This window comes from Notolepis coatsorum (genome assembly GCF_963971535.1).
Source record: "Notolepis coatsorum genome assembly, chromosome: 2".
NCBI lineage: Eukaryota > Metazoa > Chordata > Actinopteri > Aulopiformes > Paralepididae > Notolepis > Notolepis coatsorum.
In genome coordinates, this window is record NC_140166.1 from 55,940,136 (window position 1) to 55,960,315 (window position 20,180).

At 45.4% G+C, this 20,180-nt stretch overlaps 1 protein-coding gene across 1 annotated transcript in view; it reads left to right on the forward strand.

Annotated features, from left to right (window-relative positions):
* The window catches only part of vrk3 (VRK serine/threonine kinase 3), a 60,467-nt gene extending 42,360 nt beyond the window's left edge, over nucleotides 1-18,107 (forward strand). The window contains exons 14-16 of the mRNA XM_084307707.1: nucleotides 13,630-13,688; nucleotides 14,121-14,257; nucleotides 15,433-18,107. Coding sequence (XP_084163833.1) covers nucleotides 13,630-13,688; nucleotides 14,121-14,257 — 196 coding nt within the window. The 3' untranslated portion in view covers nucleotides 15,433-18,107. The remainder of the gene's footprint in view (nucleotides 1-13,629; nucleotides 13,689-14,120; nucleotides 14,258-15,432) is intronic.
* Nucleotides 18,108-20,180: the final 2,073 nt, after the last annotated feature.

Genomic DNA, 20,180 nt, shown 5'->3' on the forward strand with positions numbered 1-20,180 from the left:
GGTAAGAGAGCTCAGAGTGATCTCAACAAGGTAGCTTCAGAGAAGCAGAGGTAAGAGAGCTCAGAGTGATCTCAACAAGGTAGCTTCAGAGAAGCAGAGGTAAGAGAGCTCAGAGTGATCTCAACAAGGTAGCTTCAGAGAAGCAGAGAGGTAAGAGAGCTCAGAGTGATCTCAACAAGGTAGCTTCAGAGAAGCAGAGGTAAGAGAGCTCAGTGTGATCTCAACAAGGTAGCTTCAGAGAAGCAGAGAGGTAAGAGAGCTCAGAGTGATCTCAACAAGGTAGCTTCAGAGAAGCAGAGGTAAGAGAGCTCAGTGTGATCTCAACAAGGTAGCTTCAGAGAAGCAGAGGTAAGAGAGCTCAGTGTGATCTCAACAAGGTAGCTTCAGAGAAGCAGAGAGGTAAGAGAGCTCAGTGTGATCTCAACAAGGTAGCTTCAGAGAAGCAGAGGTAAGAGAGCTCAGAGTGATCTCAACAAGGTAGCTTCAGAGAAGCAGAGGGGTAAGAGAGCTCAGAGTGATCTCAACAAGGTAGCTTCAGAGAAGCAGAGAGGTAAGAGAGCTCAGTGTGATCTCAACAAGGTAGGTTCAGAGAAGCAGAGAGGTAAGAGAGCTCAGAGTGATCTCAACAAGGTAGCTTCAGAGAAGCAGAGGTAAGAGAGCTCAGAGTGATCTCAACAAGGTAGCTTCAGAGAAGCAGAGGTAAGAGAGCTCAGAGTGATCTCAACAAGGTAGCTTCAGAGAAGCAGAGAGGTAAGAGAGCTCAGTGTGATCTCAACAAGGTAGCTTCAGAGAAGCAGAGAGGTAAGAGAGCTCAGAGTGATCTCAACAAGGTAGCTTCAGAGAAGCAGAGGTAAGAGAGCTCAGTGTGATCTCAACAAGGTAGCTTCAGAGAAGCAGAGGTAAGAGAGCTCAGTGTGATCTCAACAAGGTAGCTTCAGAGAAGCAGAGAGGTAAGAGAGCTCAGAGTGATCTCAACAAGGTAGCTTCAGAGAAGCAGAGAGGTAAGAGAGCTCAGAGTGATCTCAACAAGGTAGCTTCAGAGAAGCAGAGGTAAGAGAGCTCAGAGTGATCTCAACAAGGTAGCTTCAGAGAAGCAGAGGTAAGAGAGCTCAGAGTGATCTCAACAAGGTAGCTTCAGAGAAGCAGAGGTAAGAGAGCTCAGAGTGATCTCAACAAGGTAGCTTCAGAGAAGCAGAGGTAAGAGAGCTCAGAGTGATCTCAACAAGGTAGCTTCAGAGAAGCAGAGAGGTAAGAGAGCTCAGAGTGATCTCAACAAGGTAGCTTCAGAGAAGCAGAGGTAAGAGAGCTCGGAGTGATCTCTACAAGGTAGCTTCAGAGAAGCAGAGGTAAGAGAGATCACTGTGATCTCAACAAGGTAGCTTCAGAGAAGCAGAGGTAAGAGAGATCACTGTGATCTCAACAAGGTAGCTTCAGAGAAGCAGAGAGGTAAGAGAGCTCAGAGTGATCTCAACAAGGTAGCTTCAGAGAAGCAGAGGTAAGAGAGATCAGAGTGATCTCAACAAGGTAGCTTCAGAGAAGCAGAGATAAGAGAGCTCAGAGTGATCTCAACAAGGTAGCTTCAGAGAAGCAGAGGTAAGAGAGCTCAGAGTGATCTCAACAAGGTAGCTTCAGAGAAGCAGAGAGGTAAGAGAGCTCAGAGTGATCTCAACAAGGTAGCTTCAGAGAAGCAGAGAGGTAAGAGAGCTCAGAGTGATCTCAACAAGGTAGCTTCAGAGAAGCAGAGGTAAGAGAGCTCAGAGTGATCTCAACAAGGTAGCTTCAGAGAAGCAGAGAGGTAAGAGAGCTCAGAGTGATCTCAACAAGGTAGCTTCAGAGAAGCAGAGGTAAGAGAGCTCAGAGTGATCTCAACAAGGTAGCTTCAGAGAAGCAGAGGTAAGAGAGCTCAGAGTGATCTCAACAAGGTAGCTTCAGAGAAGCAGAGGTAAGAGCTCAGAGTGATCTCAACAAGGTAGCTTCAGAGAAGCAGAGGTAAGAGAGCTCAGTGTGATCTCAACAAGGTAGCTTCAGAGAAGCAGAGGTAAGAGAGCTCAGAGTGATCTCAACAAGGTAGCTTCAGAGAAGCAGAGGTAAGAGAGCTCAGAGTGATCTCAACAAGGTAGCTTCAGAGAAGCAGAGGTAAGAGAGCTCAGAGTGATCTCAACAAGGTAGCTTCAGAGAAGCAGAGGTAAGAGAGCTCAGAGTGATCTCAACAAGGTAGCTTCAGAGAAGCAGAGGTAAGAGAGCTCAGAGTGATCTCAACAAGGTAGCTTCAGAGAAGCAGAGGTAAGAGAGCTCAGAGTGATCTCAACAAGGTAGCTTCAGAGAAGCAGAGGTAAGAGAGCTCAGAGTGATCTCAACAAGGTAGCTTCAGAGAAGCAGAGGTAAGAGAGCTCAGAGTGATCTCAACAAGGTAGCTTCAGAGAAGCAGAGGTAAGAGAGCTCAGAGTGATCTCAACAAGGTAGCTTCAGAGAAGCAGAGGTAAGAGAGCTCAGAGTGATCTCAACAAGGTAGCTTCAGAGAAGCAGAGGTAAGAGAGCTCAGAGTGATCTCAACAAGGTAGCTTCAGAGAAGCAGAGGTAAGAGAGCTCAGAGTGATCTCAACAAGGTAGCTTCAGAGAAGCAGAGGTAAGAGAGCTCAGAGTGATCTCAACAAGGTAGCTTCAGAGAAGCAGAGGTAAGAGAGCTCAGAGTGATCTCAACAAGGTAGCTTCAGAGAAGCAGAGGTAAGAGAGCTCAGAGTGATCTCAACAAGGTAGCTTCAGAGAAGCAGAGGTAAGAGAGATCACTGTGATCTCAACAAGGTAGCTTCAGAGAAGCAGAGAGGTAAGAGAGCTCAGAGTGATCTCAACAAGGTAGCTTCAGAGAAGCAGAGGTAAGAGAGCTCAGAGTGATCTCAACAAGGTAGCTTCAGAGAAGCAGAGGTAAGAGAGCTCAGTGTGATCTCAACAAGGTAGCTTCAGAGAAGCAGAGGTAAGAGAGCTCAGTGTGATCTCAACAAGGTAGCTTCAGAGAAGCAGAGAGGTAAGAGAGCTCAGTGTGATCTCAACAAGGTAGCTTCAGAGAAGCAGAGGTAAGAGAGCTCAGAGTGATCTCAACAAGGTAGCTTCAGAGAAGCAGAGGTAAGAGAGCTCAGAGTGATCTCAACAAGGTAGCTTCAGAGAAGCAGAGGTAAGAGAGCTCAGAGTGATCTCAACAAGGTAGCTTCAGAGAAGCAGAGAGGTAAGAGAGCTCAGTGTGATCTCAACAAGGTAGCTTCAGAGAAGCAGAGAGGTAAGAGAGCTCAGAGTGATCTCAACAAGGTAGCTTCAGAGAAGCAGAGGTAAGAGAGCTCAGAGTGATCTCAACAAGGTAGCTTCAGAGAAGCAGAGGTAAGAGAGCTCAGAGTGATCTCAACAAGGTAGCTTCAGAGAAGCAGAGAGGTAAGAGAGCTCAGTGTGATCTCAACAAGGTCGCTTCAGAGAAGCAGAGAGGTAAGAGAGCTCAGAGTGATCTCAACAAGGTAGCTTCAGAGAAGCAGAGGTAAGAGAGCTCAGAGTGATCTCAACAAGGTAGCTTCAGAGAAGCAGAGGTAAGAGAGCTCAGAGTGATCTCAACAAGGTAGCTTCAGAGAAGCAGAGAGGTAAGAGAGCTCAGTGTGATCTCAACAAGGTAGCTTCAGAGAAGCAGAGAGGTAAGAGAGCTCAGAGTGATCTCAACAAGGTAGCTTCAGAGAAGCAGAGAGGTAAGAGAGCTCAGAGTGATCTCAACAAGGTAGCTTCAGAGAAGCAGAGGTAAGAGAGCTCAGAGTGATCTCAACAAGGTAGCTTCAGAGAAGCAGAGGTAAGAGAGCTCAGTGTGATCTCAACAAGGTAGCTTCAGAGAAGCAGAGAGGTAAGAGAGCTCAGAGTGATCTCAACAAGGTAGCTTCAGAGAAGCAGAGAGGTAAGAGAGCTCAGAGTGATCTCAACAAGGTAGCTTCAGAGAAGCAGAGGTAAGAGAGCTCAGAGTGATCTCAACAAGGTAGTGTAGGAGCCAAATCCTATGATGATAAATTGTAACTTTATTGCCCCATTAGAAATGTGGTTTATTATGGTATTCGTGTTTTTATTTGTTTATTAATATTTGTCAATGAATTCCAAGATGGAGACTTACCTGGTCAACTCCCCTTTTTTCCCACGCTCCCCCTAACCACTCCTATAACATGGCAGGTAATTTAGAGTTCACGCAGGCCCAGGTGGAGCGGTACCATATAGTTTTTGACCGCACTCAATTCGCATTTGATTGACAGTTTAAGTTCATGTACATAACCCGTTTTGTTTGTTTTATAGTGGTAGGCAGCTATTGGGGCTGTTGTGACTCGCTTCCCAATAAATCCTGTTTGTTTTGAAAGTACATTGGACCAGCGTCATCTTTTCTTTTTGGAATGCAATTCGGAGCGTGTCGGACTAACAACGCATTACCTGGAGCCTCAAGGCAACTGCGGTTCGTATGATTGCCTTTATATTGTCAAAAACTTCCGCTGACAAAGCCGACGGACAACTTCTAAGCGCAACAAGGAAGGAGGTAAAGTAAAAAGTGGATGTTCGTTGTGGATCAAAGACGTTGCGTCTGAGTGGAGTGGATGTGATGAACATAAACGGCGCGGCCGTCTTTATTGTTTGAAGGTGTCTTGTGCTGGTGAGGAGGAAAATATAATACGGACTCTGTCTCTGTGGTTGACAGCGATACGGACTCTGTCTCTGTGTGGCTGACAGCGGGTCGGTGTGTGTGCGTTTGAGAGTGGATGACGTCACACGCAGCATTTGCCAAGTGCGCTGTTTCCCACGCCCTAGCTGCTTCATTCATAAAACACTGTTCTGTTTTAAATGCATACAACGCCGCTGCTCATCTGAATTAGGAGGTTTTCGTTAGCTGCCCACATTATGGAGGAAATGGAGAGTGGTATTTTTGAGGATCCTTTACAAAAATTAAAAGGATCAAGAAGTGCAAAACTGGGTGCACTTACTAAAAAAAGGAATGAAATCACTGAACTTATAGGAAATCATGGAAATGTGGAATTGGTTCACACAAAAATGACAGATTTCTCCAAGTTGTGTGGCGAATTACATGAACTCAATACAGCTGTAAAGGGTTTGCTAACCAAAATATCCATAGAGGAAACAGAAGAGGACCAAGCAGAATGGTACAAGCCTAAAGCAGCATCACTGCATGCATTTGCTGCCCATGTTCAAACGTGGACTGAAGCGGCACAACCGCATATTGAATATGACAAAGGTGAAGAAGAGATCCACCCAAAGGACAGCGTTTCAAACACCTCTTCAAGGCGTTCAAGGAGGTCATCAAAAGGTAGTAGGCATTCTAATTACTCCTCTACATCCTCAATCCGACTCAAACTACAAGCTGAGAAGGCAGCTTTATTGATCAAAGCAGAAGCATTAATAAAAAAACAAGCACTGGACAAGGAGGAGGCTGTACTAAAGGAGAGGAGCGACAAGGAGGAGGCTGAACTAAAGGCCAAAAGGGAGCAGCTGGAACTGCAAACTGAAATACAAACCACCAGTGCTAAACTGAATGTTTTTACAGAATATGAGAACATTCATGAGATGGACAATAGACCAGGCGATGGAATGAATGAATATTTCGATGAAAGGGAAAGGTCTAAGGAAGCCTCACAAAAAGTTATTCGAGAGGCAATGACGCCCACCTCCACTGATGTCATCACAACATTACCCATCACAAATTCAGATGTGTATGATGTGGAATTCCAGCCTCTTACTCCATCTGCTCAGCTTGCACAGTTGAACAGACACAGCAGCCTGTTACCAGAAAGTGTTCAAACTGTATATCACCCTGTTTACCCAAGACCAAGCAACATAGGAGGGGAGCCTGTTGTAAGACGAAAGGAAACGTCACAACAGCCCCAAATTGGAATGTCTGCTTTAAGGGTCAGCCATGGAGGATCTGCGAAACAGCATGAAAATGGAGCCGTCAGACACGATGGTGCTGTCACTCTAGAAGGATACAGGGAAACACCCGACATGGGCAGGATCGTCGACGTCATGCAACATCAGAATAGTATAACTGAAGTACTGGTGAAACAGCAAAGACTATCATCCTTACCACCTCTCAGCATACCCACGTTTAAAGGGGATCCATTAGAATACAGGTTCTTTATACGCGCATTCGAGCATGGTATTGAGGATAGAACTGAAAACTGCAAGGACAGACTGTATTTCCTGGAGCAGTTTACCATGGGGCAACCCCGAGAAGTGGTACGGAGCTGCCAACATATGGACGCTTCAATAGGATACACGGAGGCCAAAAGGCTCCTAAAGAAGTATTATGGCAACGAGTACCAGATTGCAACAGCTCACATTGATAAAGCCCTGAACTGGCCAGCAGTCAAAGCTGAAGATGCTGAAGCCCTACAAGCATATTCAGTCTTTCTAACTGGATGCTGTAAAACGATGGACAGCATTGAGTACATGGAGGAGATGGATAATCCAACCACAATGAGAGCCATTCTCTCTAAATTGCCATACAAAATGAAAGAGAGGTGGAGAGGCTTGGCATGTGACCTACAAGAGAAAAGTGGACGGAGAGCTAGATTTAATGATCTAGTTAATTTCATTGATCACCAAGCTAGAATCATGTCACATCCTTTGTTTGGGAACCTAAAGGAAACACCCACCTCTTCAGGAAGAACATCAGGACCACTTCCATATCGACCAAGTACACCAAGGGAGAGGAAGAGTGGTTTTACTACCAGCGTCTCACCCGTTAAGAGAGTTACTGGAAGGCCCTCACCAGCCGCCCTCAAGCCATGTTTGTTCTGTCAGGGAGAGCACAGTTTGGACCTTTGCAGAGAACTGGACAAGAAGCCACAAAAGGAAAAGTTGGATTTCTTGAAAAGCAAAGGAGTGTGCTTTGGCTGTCTGTCATATGGACACATGAGCAAGGGATGCACACAGAAAGTGACTTGTCGAGTGTGTTCACTGAGGCACCCTACCATACTCCACATACATAAACAGGTCGACGGTGGTAAAGAAAAGAAAAATAGGGAACAGACTGTTACCAGTGCATTTATAACTGGAGACGGCGAGACCCACACAGGGGCCGGGGAGCCTGATTGCATGCTATCTATAGTGCCGGTGAGGGTGAAAATGAAGAAAGGTAATCGCATGATACAGACTTATGCCTTTCTGGACTCAGGAAGCACCGGCACCTTCTGCACAGAAGCTTTGCTTAGAGACCTCAAGGTTTCAGGAAGAAGTACAGACATCCTTCTCAAAACCATGAATAAAGAGGAAGTCGTCAGTACCTCCGTGGTCTGCGGAATGGAGGTATGTGGCATGGACGACAACACACTAGTGGAACTCCCCGCCGTCTACACGCAGAAGAAAATACCTGTGACCAAAGACCATATTCCCACTCAGGAATACGTGGATCAGTGGCCATATTTGCAGCAGGTACGTCTCCGTCACATTGATGTTGACATTGGCCTGTTAATCGGAACCAATGTACCAAAGGCCATGGAACCATGGATGGTTATCAACAGCCAGAGAGATGGTCCATACGCCGTTAAAACAATGTTGGGTTGGACCGTCAATGGACCCCTAAAAAAAGGTTCTGTCTCCCCCTGTGGACAGTCGACTGTAATGGCACACAGAATTTCGGTTGTACAGCTAGATGAGATTCTGCAGCAACAAATCAAGTATGATTTCCCCGAGCGACAGAGGGAGGAGCAGCTTGAAATGTCTAGAGAGGACCACGTCTTCATAGAGCGTGTCTCCCAGTCAGCCAAACTGGTGGATGGCCACTACAACATAGGCCTACCACTTAGGAAGGAGGATGCTGAATTTCCCAATAATCGCTGTGTGGCACAACAGCGGGCCCTCGGCCTGAAAAGGAAACTTAGCAAGTCCCCTCAGTTACATAGGGACTACGTCAAGTTCATGGCCGACATCCTGGATAAAGGCTATGCCATAAAAGTGGAAAAAGGCTCACAGGACAGCAGCAAAAGGACTTGGTATATCCCGCACCATGGAGTTTACCACCCCAAGAAAAAGAAGCTAAGGGTGGTATTTGACTGTGGTGCTTCTTACCAAGGAACCTCACTGAATGACCAGCTTTTACAAGGCCCAGACTTGACAAACTGTCTCATTGGCGTTTTATCCAGATTCCGGCAGGAACCCGTAGCCTTTATAGCAGACATTGAAGCCATGTTCTACCAGGTTAAAGTCCCAGACAAGGATTCAGACCTGATGAGGTTTCTTTGGTGGCCAAACAGAGATCTGGATGGAGAGCTTGAAGAGTACAGGATGGTAGTGCACATCTTTGGAGCTACATCCTCCCCAAGCTGTGCCAGTTACGCTCTGAAGCAGTGTGCAAAGGACCATAGAGAAGACTTCACACCAGAAGTCATACACACAGTGCTGAGGAATTTTTACGTAGACGACTGTCTAAAGTCAGTGGCAACCGAGGATCAAGCTCTGACGCTTGCTCAAGACCTCACAGCCTTGTGTGCAAAAGGAGGCTTCAAACTAAACAAGTGGGTCAGCAACAGTCGCGTTGTTATAGCCTCAATTCCTGAGGAGGAGAGAGCTAAGGAAATAAAATACCTTGATTTGGATCAGGACGTGTTGCCAGTCGAAAGGGCACTCGGTATCCAGTGGTGCATTGAATCAGACTCACTGCAGTTCAAGATAGCCATCCAAGACAGACCACTTACTAGAAGGGGTATCCTTTCTATGGTTAGTTCCATCTACGACCCCCTGGGAGTTCTGGCACCCGTCATTCTTCCGGCAAAGCAGTTACTGCAAGAGCTAAGCAGGATGAAGCTTGGGTGGGACGAAAGCATTCCAGTGGTCCTTGCCCAGAAATGGCACCACTGGTTAATGGACCTACACCATCTATCAGACTACAAGGTCAAGAGATGCATCAAACCCCAGGGTTTTGGAAACGTGGTTTCAGCTCAGCTCCATCACTTTTCCGATGCATGTGAGACTGGTTATGGCACTGTTACCTACCTGTTGTTGGAAAACATTGAACATCAAATCCACTGTTCCTTCATCATGGGTAAGGCCCGGGTCGCACCACTGAAGTCAGTCACCATACCACGAATGGAACTAACGGCAGCTACAGTAGCCGCTCGTATGGACAAGATGATGCAAGCTGAACTGGAAGTCCCACTTGGGAGCTCCGTATTCTGGACAGATAGCACAGCAGTGTTGAAATACATTAAGAATTAAACTACCAGATTTCACACTTTCGTTGCGAATAGAGTCACAGCCATTCGAGCAGCTTCTGAGGTTTCCCAATGGAGACATATAAGTACTGCACTGAATCCTGCCGATTGTGCATCAAGAGGCATCTCAACAAGCATGTTCCTAAAAAATAGAACATGGATCTCAGGGCCAGGCTTCTTAATGCAGCCAGAGATTAACTGGCCAGACATGCCAGATCAAGCCCTTGCTGCAGATGATCCAGAGGTCAAGAGAGCTGCAGTTGTGAATACTACATCTGTAAAGCAGGACCTGGAAACTGTTAGCAGGCTCATCTCTCACTACTCCGAGTGGCACAGACTCAAAAAAGCGATTGCCTGGATGCTCAAGATCAAAGATGCACTAAAACAAAAGTGTGAGAAAAGAGCAATGGAAAAAACAGCCAAAGTGGATGAGAAAAATGAGAAAATAAGGAAAGATGAACTGAAAAATCAGAAGGGAAAATCGAACCAAGGATCACTCTCTGTAAAGGAACTCCAGCTATCAGAAGTGAAATCATAAAGTTTTGCCAGCAAAGAGCCTTTCCAGAAGAGATTATGGCACTGAGAAAGGGTTCCACTGTGAAAAGTAGCAGCCATCTTCATAAACTGTGTCCAGTTCTTCAGGACGACGTGTTGAGAGTAGGGGGAAGATTAAGCAGGTCAGCCATGCCAGCACAAGCTAAACACCCTGCTATTCTGCCTAAGGACCATCACGTTACCCAACTCATCATCAGGCAAATACATGAGGATACTGGACACGGTGGAAGGAATTATTTTCTTTCTCGTCTCAGGCAACAGTACTGGGTCCCATGTGCTAATGCAGCCATACGGAAGTTAATAGCTAAGTGTGTCACCTGCAGAAGATTGAGGGGAAGTAAGGTGAGCAGCACATGGCAGATCTGCCTACGGAGAGAGTCACCCCAGATGAACCACCCTTCACCAATGTTGGTGTCGATTACTTTGGACCGTTTGTGACCAAGTGTGGTAGAAAAACCGTTAAACGCTATGGAGTCATCTTTACATGTCTAAACATACGAGCGGTGCATCTGGAAGTGGCACATTCATTGGACACACACTCTTGTATAAATGCCATCCGAAGGTTCACTGCTAGGAGAGGTCAAGTCAAGTTCATGCGCTCCGATAATGGAACCAACCTAGTTAGAGCAGAGCGGGAACTTAGAGAGGCCATCCAGGGCCTTGACGAGGTCCACATTAAAGACACTCTGCTTAAAAAGGGCATCACATGGGTTTTTAACCCCCCTTCCGGTTCCCACCATGGTGGTGTTTGGGAGAGACAAATCCGGACAGTCAGAAGGGTCCTCGGCGCTATTCTACAGCAACAGACACTTGACGAAGAGAGTCTGCAGACCTTGTTATGTGAGGTAGAATCAATCATCAACGACAGGCCCATCACCACAGCCTCTAATGACCCTAACGACCTAGAACCTCTCACACCCAACCACCTACTTCTGATGAACACCAAACCTTCTATACCACCTGGAGTGTTCACACCAGAGGACTGCTACCCTAGACGCAGATGGCGGCAGGTACAATATATGGCCGACCTTTTTTGGAAGAGATGGACAAAGGAGTACCTGCCCGAGTTACAGGAACGCCAAAAATGGATACGGAAAAGAAGGAACTTTGATACCGGAGATATTGTTCTCATCATTGATGATACTGCCCCCCGCAACTCCTGGATCCTGGGGCGGGTCATACAGACCATGCCCGACTCCAGAGGACTGGTTAGACAGGTTCAAGTGAGAACCCAGACTACCACTCTTCGCAGATCTATCACAAAGTTGTGTCTGCTGCTCGAGGCTCCTACATAGAACACACACATACACACACACACACACACACACCCCCCTGTTCACTAATACACTCTTACTGATAACTTGGAAGATGGAAGATTTTTTTGCTTGGATTTTGATTTTTGAACGGACTATACATTTTGGCTCCTTTTTTATATTTTGAAAGTTGTAATTGTTTCGTTTGTCTACAAGAACAATTAGAGGCCGGTGTGTAGGAGCCAAATCCTATGATGATAAATTGTAACTTTATTGCCCCATTAGAAATGTGGTTTATTATGGTATTCGTGTTTTTATTTGTTTATTAATATTTGTCAATGAATTCCAAGATGGAGACTTACCTGGTCAACTCCCCTTTTTTCCCACGCTCCCCCTAACCACTCCTATAACATGGCAGGTAATTTAGAGTTCACGCAGGCCCAGGTGGAGCGGTACCATATAGTTTTTGACCGCACTCAATTCGCATTTGATTGACAGTTTAAGTTCATGTACATAACCCGTTTTGTTTGTTTTATAGTGGTAGGCAGCTATTGGGGCTGTTGTGACTCGCTTCCCAATAAATCCCGTTTGTTTTGAAAGTACATTGGACCAGCGTCATCTTTTCTTTTTGGAATGCAATTCGGAGCGTGTCAGACTAACAACGCATTACCTGGAGCCTCAAGGCAACTGCGGTTCGTATGATTGCCTTTCAGAGAAGCAGAGGTAAGAGAGCTCAGAGTGATCTCAACAAGGTAGCTTCAGAGAAGCAGAGGTAAGAGAGCTCAGTGTGATCTCAACAAGGTAGCTTCAGAGAAGCAGAGGTAAGAGAGCTCAGAGTGATCTCAACAAGGTAGCTTCAGAGAAGCAGAGGTAAGAGAGCTCAGAGTGATCTCAACAAGGTAGCTTCAGAGAAGCAGAGGTAAGAGAGCTCAGAGTGATCTCAACAAGGTAGCTTCAGAGAAGCAGAGGTAAGAGAGCTCAGAGATCTCAACAAGGTAGCTTCAGAGAAGCAGAGAGGTAAGAGAGCTCAGTGTGATCTCAACAAGGTAGCTTCAGAGAAGCAGAGGTAAGAGAGCTCAGAGTGATCTCAACAAGGTAGCTTCAGAGAAGCAGAGAGGTAAGAGAGCTCAGTGTGATCTCAACAAGGTAGCTTCAGAGAAGCAGAGAGGTAAGAGAGCTCAGTGTGATCTCAACAAGGTAGCTTCAGAGAAGCAGAGAGGTAAGAGAGCTCAGAGTGATCTCAACAAGGTAGCTTCAGAGAAGCAGAGGTAAGAGAGCTCAGAGTGATCTCAACAAGGTAGCTTCAGAGAAGCAGAGGTAAGAGAGCTCAGAGTGATCTCAACAAGGTAGCTTCAGAGAAGCAGAGAGGTAAGAGAGCTCAGTGTGATCTCAACAAGGTAGCTTCAGAGAAGCAGAGGTAAGAGAGCTCAGAGTGATCTCAACAAGGTAGCTTCAGAGAAGCAGAGGTAAGAGAGCTCAGAGTGATCTCAACAAGGTGGCTTCAGAGAAGCAGAGGTGAGAGAGCTCAGAGTGATCTCAACAAGGTAGCTTCAGAGAAGCAGAGGTAAGAGAGCTCAGTGTGATCTCAACAAGGTAGCTTCAGAGAAGCAGAGAGGTAAGAGAGCTCAGTGTGATCTCAACAAGGTAGCTTCAGAGAAGCAGAGAGGTAAGAGAGCTCAGTGTGATCTCACCAAGGTAGCTTCAGAGAAGCAGAGGTAAGAGAGCTCAGAGTGATCTCAACAAGGTAGCTTCAGAGAAGCAGAGGTAAGAGAGCTCAGAGTGATCTCAACAAGGTAGCTTCAGAGAAGCAGAGGTAAGAGAGATCACTGTGATCTCAACAAGGTAGCTTCAGAGAAGCAGAGAGGTAAGAGAGCTCAGAGTGATCTCAACAAGGTAGCTTCAGAGAAGCAGAGGTAAGAGAGCTCAGAGTGATCTCAACAAGGTAGCTTCAGAGAAGCAGAGGTAAGAGAGCTCAGAGTGATCTCAACAAGGTAGCTTCAGAGAAGCAGAGGTAAGAGAGCTCAGAGTGATCTCAACAAGGTAGCTTCAGAGAAGCAGAGAGGTAAGAGAGCTCAGAGTGATCTCAACAAGGTAGCTTCAGAGAAGCAGAGGTAAGAGAGATCACTGTGATCTCAACAAGGTAGCTTCAGAGAAGCAGAGGTAAGAGAGCTCAGAGTGATCTCAACAAGGTAGCTTCAGAGAAGCAGAGGTAAGAGAGCTCAGAGTGATCTCAACAAGGTAGCTTCAGAGAAGCAGAGAGGTAAGAGAGCTCAGAGTGATCTCAACAAGGTAGCTTCAGAGAAGCAGAGGTAAGAGAGCTCAGAGTGATCTCAACAAGGTAGCTTCAGAGAAGCAGAGAGGTAAGAGTGATCAGTGTGATCTCAACAAGGTAGCTTCAGAGAAGCAGAGAGGTAAGAGAGCTCAGAGTGATCTCAACAAGGTAGCTTCAGAGAAGCAGAGGTAAGAGAGCTCAGAGTGATCTCAACAAGGTAGCTTCAGAGAAGCAGAGTGATCTGATATCTAGGACTCGACTCGTGTGTTTCACTACATCTAGCAGCTAAACCACTAAGATGTCACTATTATTAACCCTTTAGGTACATGGAGGACGTCCCTGCTCTTGTGAGTCACTGCTTCGGGCGGAAGAGAGTTTCCAGTGAGTTACATTTCTTATTTGGAACATTGTTTAGATCGACTCATTACCAGAGGGCTCGGTCAAGGGGAGGGGCTTACACCAGAGGGCTCGGTCAAGGGGAGGGGCTTACACCAGATGGCTCTGTCAAGGGGAGGGGCTTACACCAGCGGGCTCTGTCAAGGGGAGGGGCTTACACCAGAGGGCTCGGTCAAGGGGAGGAGCTTACACCAGATGGCTCGGTCAAGGGGAGGAGCTTACACCAGAGGGCTCGGTCAAGGGGAGGAGCTTACACCAGAGGGCTCTGTCAAGGGGAGGAGCTTACATCAGAGGGCTCTGTCAATGGTAATAAGGGCTCTGGTGTAAGTCCCGCCCCTTGACAGAAGGCTCTGGTTCTGAGAGTCAGTTCAGATTATAATATATGTATAACCTGTGTGTGTGTGTGTGTGTGTGTAGGTGCGCTGCATGTGTACCTCAGCGGGGTGATGATGCTGCAGTACTCTGAGCAGCCAGATTACTCGGCGCTGAAGGCTGGACTCACTGACTCCCTGTCGCAACTCGGAGGGTCTCTCACGCAACAGCTCCACCTGTAGGTGAGAACATGCAACTGCACCTCGACACGCAACGGCTCCACCTGTAGGTGAGAGCATGCAACACTCACTGCACCTCGACACCTCTGGTGCACGATGGGGATGCACCGATCCGTTATTGATATCGGATATCGGCCCTGATATCACTAATATAGCTGGATCGGATATCTTGATTTAAAAAAAAAAAAAAAAAAGATAAAACATGTATATAATTATGTAACGGTTGTGACAACGTCACCTCAAACTTCGATGCCCTGAGGGAGTTTCAAACCCGACACTTTGCTTAGAAATGATCGCATGCACGGTTTACGCACATATCTGTGCGTACGCATAATTGATAAATGAGGGCCCAGGCCTATAAATGACCTTATTATAGCCAACTCGCACATCTATGGATCTGGCCAAATCTCCTCTTTCAAATGGCAGAGTTCAATTTGAATTTAGTATCTCCAGGCGTGCAGCAAGAATAGTGAATTAAATCTACTGTTCAGCTTTAACCACAGCCTCATCTTGACTCCTCCCCCCACAGCCTCATCTTGACTCATCCCCCTACAGCTTTAACCACAGCCTCATCTTGACTCCTCCCCCTACAGCTTTAACCACAGCCTCATCTTGACTCCTCCCCCTACAGCTTTAACCACAGCCTCATCTTGACTCCTCCCCCTACAGCTTTAACCACAGCCTCATCTTGACTCCTCCCCCTACAGCTTTAACCACAGCCTCATCTTGACTCCTCCCCCTACAGCTTTAACCACAGCCTCATCTTGACTCCTCCCCCTACAGCTTTAACCACAGCCTCATCTTGACTCCTCCCCCTACAGCTTTAACCACAGCCTCATCTTGACTCCTCCCCCTACAGCTTTAACCACAGCCTCATCTTGACTCCTCCCCCTACAGCTTTAACCACAGCCTCATCTTGACTCCTCCCCCTACAGCTTTAACCAGAGCCTCATCTTGACTCCTCCCCCTACAGCTTTATCCACAGCCTCATCTTGACTCCTCCCCCTACAGCCTCATCTTGACTCCTCCCCCTACAGCTTTAACCACAGCCTCATCTTGACTCCTCCCCCTACAGCTTTAACCACACATCATTTATATTATGTATTTATATTCCTCGTGTTGGTCTGTGTGCACTGAAGTGTTTTTGTGCATTTGTTTACACAGCTCTGTGTCCACAGGTCCACCGTCCTCACTAACCTGCCGACTGGATTGTGTTGAAGCTGAAATGGATGAAACTCTGTCTTGACAAGCGACTGTTCCAAGCAGCTCGTGGCTCAAACCACCCAAGAGCTGGGAGCCTCGACGAGATGTTTCCACGCTACAGACCACTGCACTTCCACGTTACATGGAGCTCATGGGAGAGCGCTGGGGGATAATTAATGAATGTTGATGAGAGCCTTGACGTGAGTGGAGTGCAAGTGCATGTTGCCCAGGGAGTCTCTCTGGATTGGGTTAGAGATAGACTCCAGGCGCCGGTCGGGCAGTAGGTGCAGGAAAGCGACTATAGCTCGGCTACCAAAGTGCAGATGGACTTGGGGTCGGTCTCTCCGTGTTCAGGAGACTCAGGCGGATACAAGTCTATTGGATCATGTCTGCAGCGCCCCCACAGCCGTAGCTACAACCACTTACGTCAAGGCTCTCATCCACATTCATTTATTTTATCTCCCCGCATGAGCTGAAAATACCGGAAGTGTTGCGGTGGTCTATCTACCGTATCCACTTCAGTTCTATTCAGTTCAGACTAGCTGGTCCGTATCCACTTCAGTTCTATTCAGTTCAGACTAGCTGGTCCGTATCCACTTCCATTCTATTCAGTTCAGACTAGCTGGTCCGTATCCACTTCCATTCTATTCAGTTCAGACTAGCTGGTCCGTATCCACTTCCATTCTATTCAGTTCAGACTAGCTGGTCCGTATCCACTTCCATTCTATTCAGTTCAGACTAGCTGGTCCGTATCCACTTCCATTCTATTCAGTTCAGACTAGCTGGTCCGTATCCACTTCCGTTCATTTGTGCTAAGTTACGCTAGCTTTCTACTGAACGCACAGAGAAGAAATTGGTATCTACCTTCTTCTCTGACTGGAGAATACTGTAAGCCTATTTCCCATAATGTCAGTGTGTTCCTTTAACAAAATATTTGATCAGGACAGAAATTAGAATGTCAAAAAGTCATCCTTCTAACCACAGACGTTAAAACATACCAACCTGAAATATCTGCCAAGTCCTGTTCACACTGCAGGCAAGAGTGGCACAAATCACATGGAATCTGATCTTTTCTAATCTGGGCCACTTTCATATGTGGTCCTTAAATCAGATACAGGTCAGATTTCTTTGCAATGCGACCTCAGTCGGAATTCAATCCGATATTGGCCACAATTAAGAAATAACAGCCAAACAAAGAAATCTGAGTAATAAATCATAATTGTGCACCAAGTCTTGCAGTGGGAGACGTGGCCTATACGGATAACATGTGGACGGTCTTAATGTGAGGGTATATTTAGCAGTGGATGAACAGTAAAAACAACTTCCCTTTTTGTACATAACTTTAAATGTATGGATGCTCGATATTGGCTTTTTTACCTATACCGATATACCGATATTGTCCAACTCTTAATTTCCGATGCCGATATCAACCGATATCAATCAATCAATATATGCAGGGTCCCCCCCCCCCCCAAAACACAACATTATGCATACTTTGACAATAAATAAAATAATAATTTGTTCTTACTTTCTTGCCTGGGTAAATAAAGGTTAAATAAATGTAAAAAAAAATTAAAATTAAAATAAAAACGAATATAAAACCGATACCGATATTTTCCGATATATAATTTTTATGCCAATATCGGACATCCCTAGTTTTAACTTTTCTGGAGTTCCGAGTGTCTTAATCTGTTTTATTGCACTAGTGAGGACAATGCCTGTACTGTCTCACGATGCTGGTGGTGTTGGTGTGGTTATAAGGACACTAGTTGTAACCCTTGGTTCACAAATGTAGGGTTATTTGTCATCGTTGGTGTACAAGTGTTCTTTACAATGTTTCAACGAGTGTGTTTACATGTATGCATTATTATGGTTAACCCTTTCACTACCACACTACAGAAGATTAACCTTTACCTTCTGTAGTGTGGTAGTGAAAGGGCTAACCCTTTGTCGTGTGGCAGTGAAAGGGTTAACAGTAAATACCCCAGGTCGTATTCAAGATCAGCTGTTTGTGTGTGTCGTCGTGTCCCTGTATATATATGAACAAGTCATTCAGCGTCTCGTCATCTAAACAGAACATGGAGGGAAACCAACACAGGATGAGGTCTGCCTCAGCATCCCAGACCACATGCAACATATTCCACATAGCTTATGTTTTGTGAATTGAGGATATGGCATTTAAAAGGTGCTATAGATAACATTCAGCCACTAGATGGTGCTATAGATAACATTAAGCCACTAAGAAGAGCACCAGCATGTAATTTATCCAATCAGGTGCATTCCACGTGTGGAAATGGGAAGTAGGGAGGGGATACATACATGCAACAACATTAATTTTGGACCTGCAAAACAATTTAAAATGATAAATATATGAATCAATAATTTTTTGGGCTGGAAAGTAATGCTTTTTGTAATTCCGCATCTTTCTAAAAGCTGTGGAAGTATTACTCTACATATATATATTTTTTTATCTATAGCACCTTTAAATGTACCAACTTCAGAAGTGATGTTTATGTCTGTTCGATTGGTGGCCAATAACGAGTAAACTCGTTGTTGGCGGCCATTGTGTTAATGTGCATGTGTTTACAATGTTTGGCCTGGTTTGCAGGGTGTTTTCATTGTGTTTCTTTGTCACACACAAATTTTAAGATTAAAATGTTTTTATTAATATGGCCTATTTTTCTGGGGAATGTTGGGGGAAGAAGACGGGGCTGACCTTTACTTCCAAACTAGTTTTAGACCACTGGTCTCCATGTGGACCTACTGTATGTGCCCACCTCACTGGTCTCCATGTGGACCTACTGTATGTGCCCACCTCATGTAATAAATATGCCTAATGAATGTAGAGGGTCCAGCTGAAGCTAGTTTGTAGAATATAGTAAGTAAGTAAGTAAGTAAGTATTTATAAAGCACCTTTCATACATGTCATGTAGCTCAAAGTGCTGTACACAATTATAGGCATATATAACGATAAAAGCAATAAAGTCATAGTGATCAGTTAAGATCAATGTTAAAAAAAAAATAGTAACGTAAAAATGAAAATAACGTAAAAACAGTCATTTGCTTACCAGTTTGGGAGAACAGGTCCGCACAAACATTTCCGCTCAGTGGCAACCGGAAATGCACTAAACCAATGCACTTGTATGGTAGGTAGCAATGTTTAGGTCTTATAATGCTAGTGTAGTTACGTTTTTATCAGTGGTCATAGTTGGGTCCATAGTGCTTTACCAAGTCCCACGGATCCATCAGTGGCCGTGTATTGTGTGCGTATGTACCCGTTCGCTCATGTGGTCAGTGGCCAGAGTTGGCTCCACAGGACTTATCCAAGTCCCATGGACCCATCAGTGGCCGCGTCTTGTGGTAGAAAGAAAGAAAAAGAAAAACGCATAAAGAAAACAGTCTAAAGTTTGAAAGTTTGGGAGGTCCGCAGAAACACGCCTTCAGCTCAGAAGCTGAGGCGTGTCAAAAACTTTTGAAAAACAGGAGGCGTGTCTCCTATTGTACCTATTCCTTCATCTAAAAAGTTTGAAAGTTTGGGAGGTCCGCAAAAACACGCCTTCAGCTCAGAAGCTGAGGTGTGTCAAAAACGTTTGAAAAACTGGAGGCGTGTCTCCTATTGTACCCATTCCTTCATCTAAAAAGTTTGAAAGTTTGGGAGGTCCGCAAAAACACTCCTTCAGCTCAGAAGCTGAGGCGTGTCAAAAACTTTTGAAAAACTGGAGGCGTGTCTCCTATGTACCCGTTCCTTCATCTAAAAAGTTGGGTCCACAAGGCTTATCCTAGCCTCATGGATCCATCAGGTTTTTCCAAGCCATAACTATTTGTAAGCTAGACTGTATAGGTACGTTTTTAATTTTCCTTTAAAAATGTGTATAGAGCTGGCGTTTCTGATGTGTGTTGGTAGTGTGTTCCATAGTTTTGGGGCATAGTTGGCAAATGCCATACTTCCTATCCTTTTTTGGTTTCTGGGCGTGTCTAGTAAACCTGTAGTGGATGACCGTAGCGTTCTTGAGGGCAGATAACTAACTAGGGAATTTGCTATGTATTTTGGGCCTTGCTCATTAAGAGCTTTATATGTTAGGAAAAGGACCTTAAAATCAATTCTATGAGTTATTGGAAGCCAGTGCAGAGTGGCCAGGACTGGAGTGATATGTTCTCTTCTCCTTGTATGAGTTAGTAATCGAGCTGCAGAGTTTTGGATAAGCTGAAGCTTCCCAATGGTTGCTTTGGGAAGACCAGTGAACAGTGCATTACAATAGTCAAGCCGACTTGATACAAAAGCATGAATAAGTTTCTCTGCATCCTTTTTATTTACGAAAGGTCTTACTTTCGCTATGTTTCTTAGGTGGAAGAATGACGTTTTCATGGCCTTATTTATATGAGACTTAAAGGTCAGGTCTGAGTCCAAGATGACACCTAGGCTTGTAACCTCAGTCTTTACATAGGATGACAGACTCCCCAGGTTTTTACAAAGCACTTCCCTTTTCGCTTTTGGGCCGATCAATAGGATTTCGGTCTTGCTTTCGTTTAATTTTAGGAAGTTATTGTTCATCCACTTGTTTATTGCTAACAGACAATTTGTAATGGACTGTATGGCTGTAGTGTTATTTGGTTCTGCGGAGATATATAGTTGTGTATCATCAGCATAACTATGGAAGCATACATTGTGGTCTCGAATGATGTCCCCGAGGGGCAGCATATATAGTGAGAAGAGTAATGGACC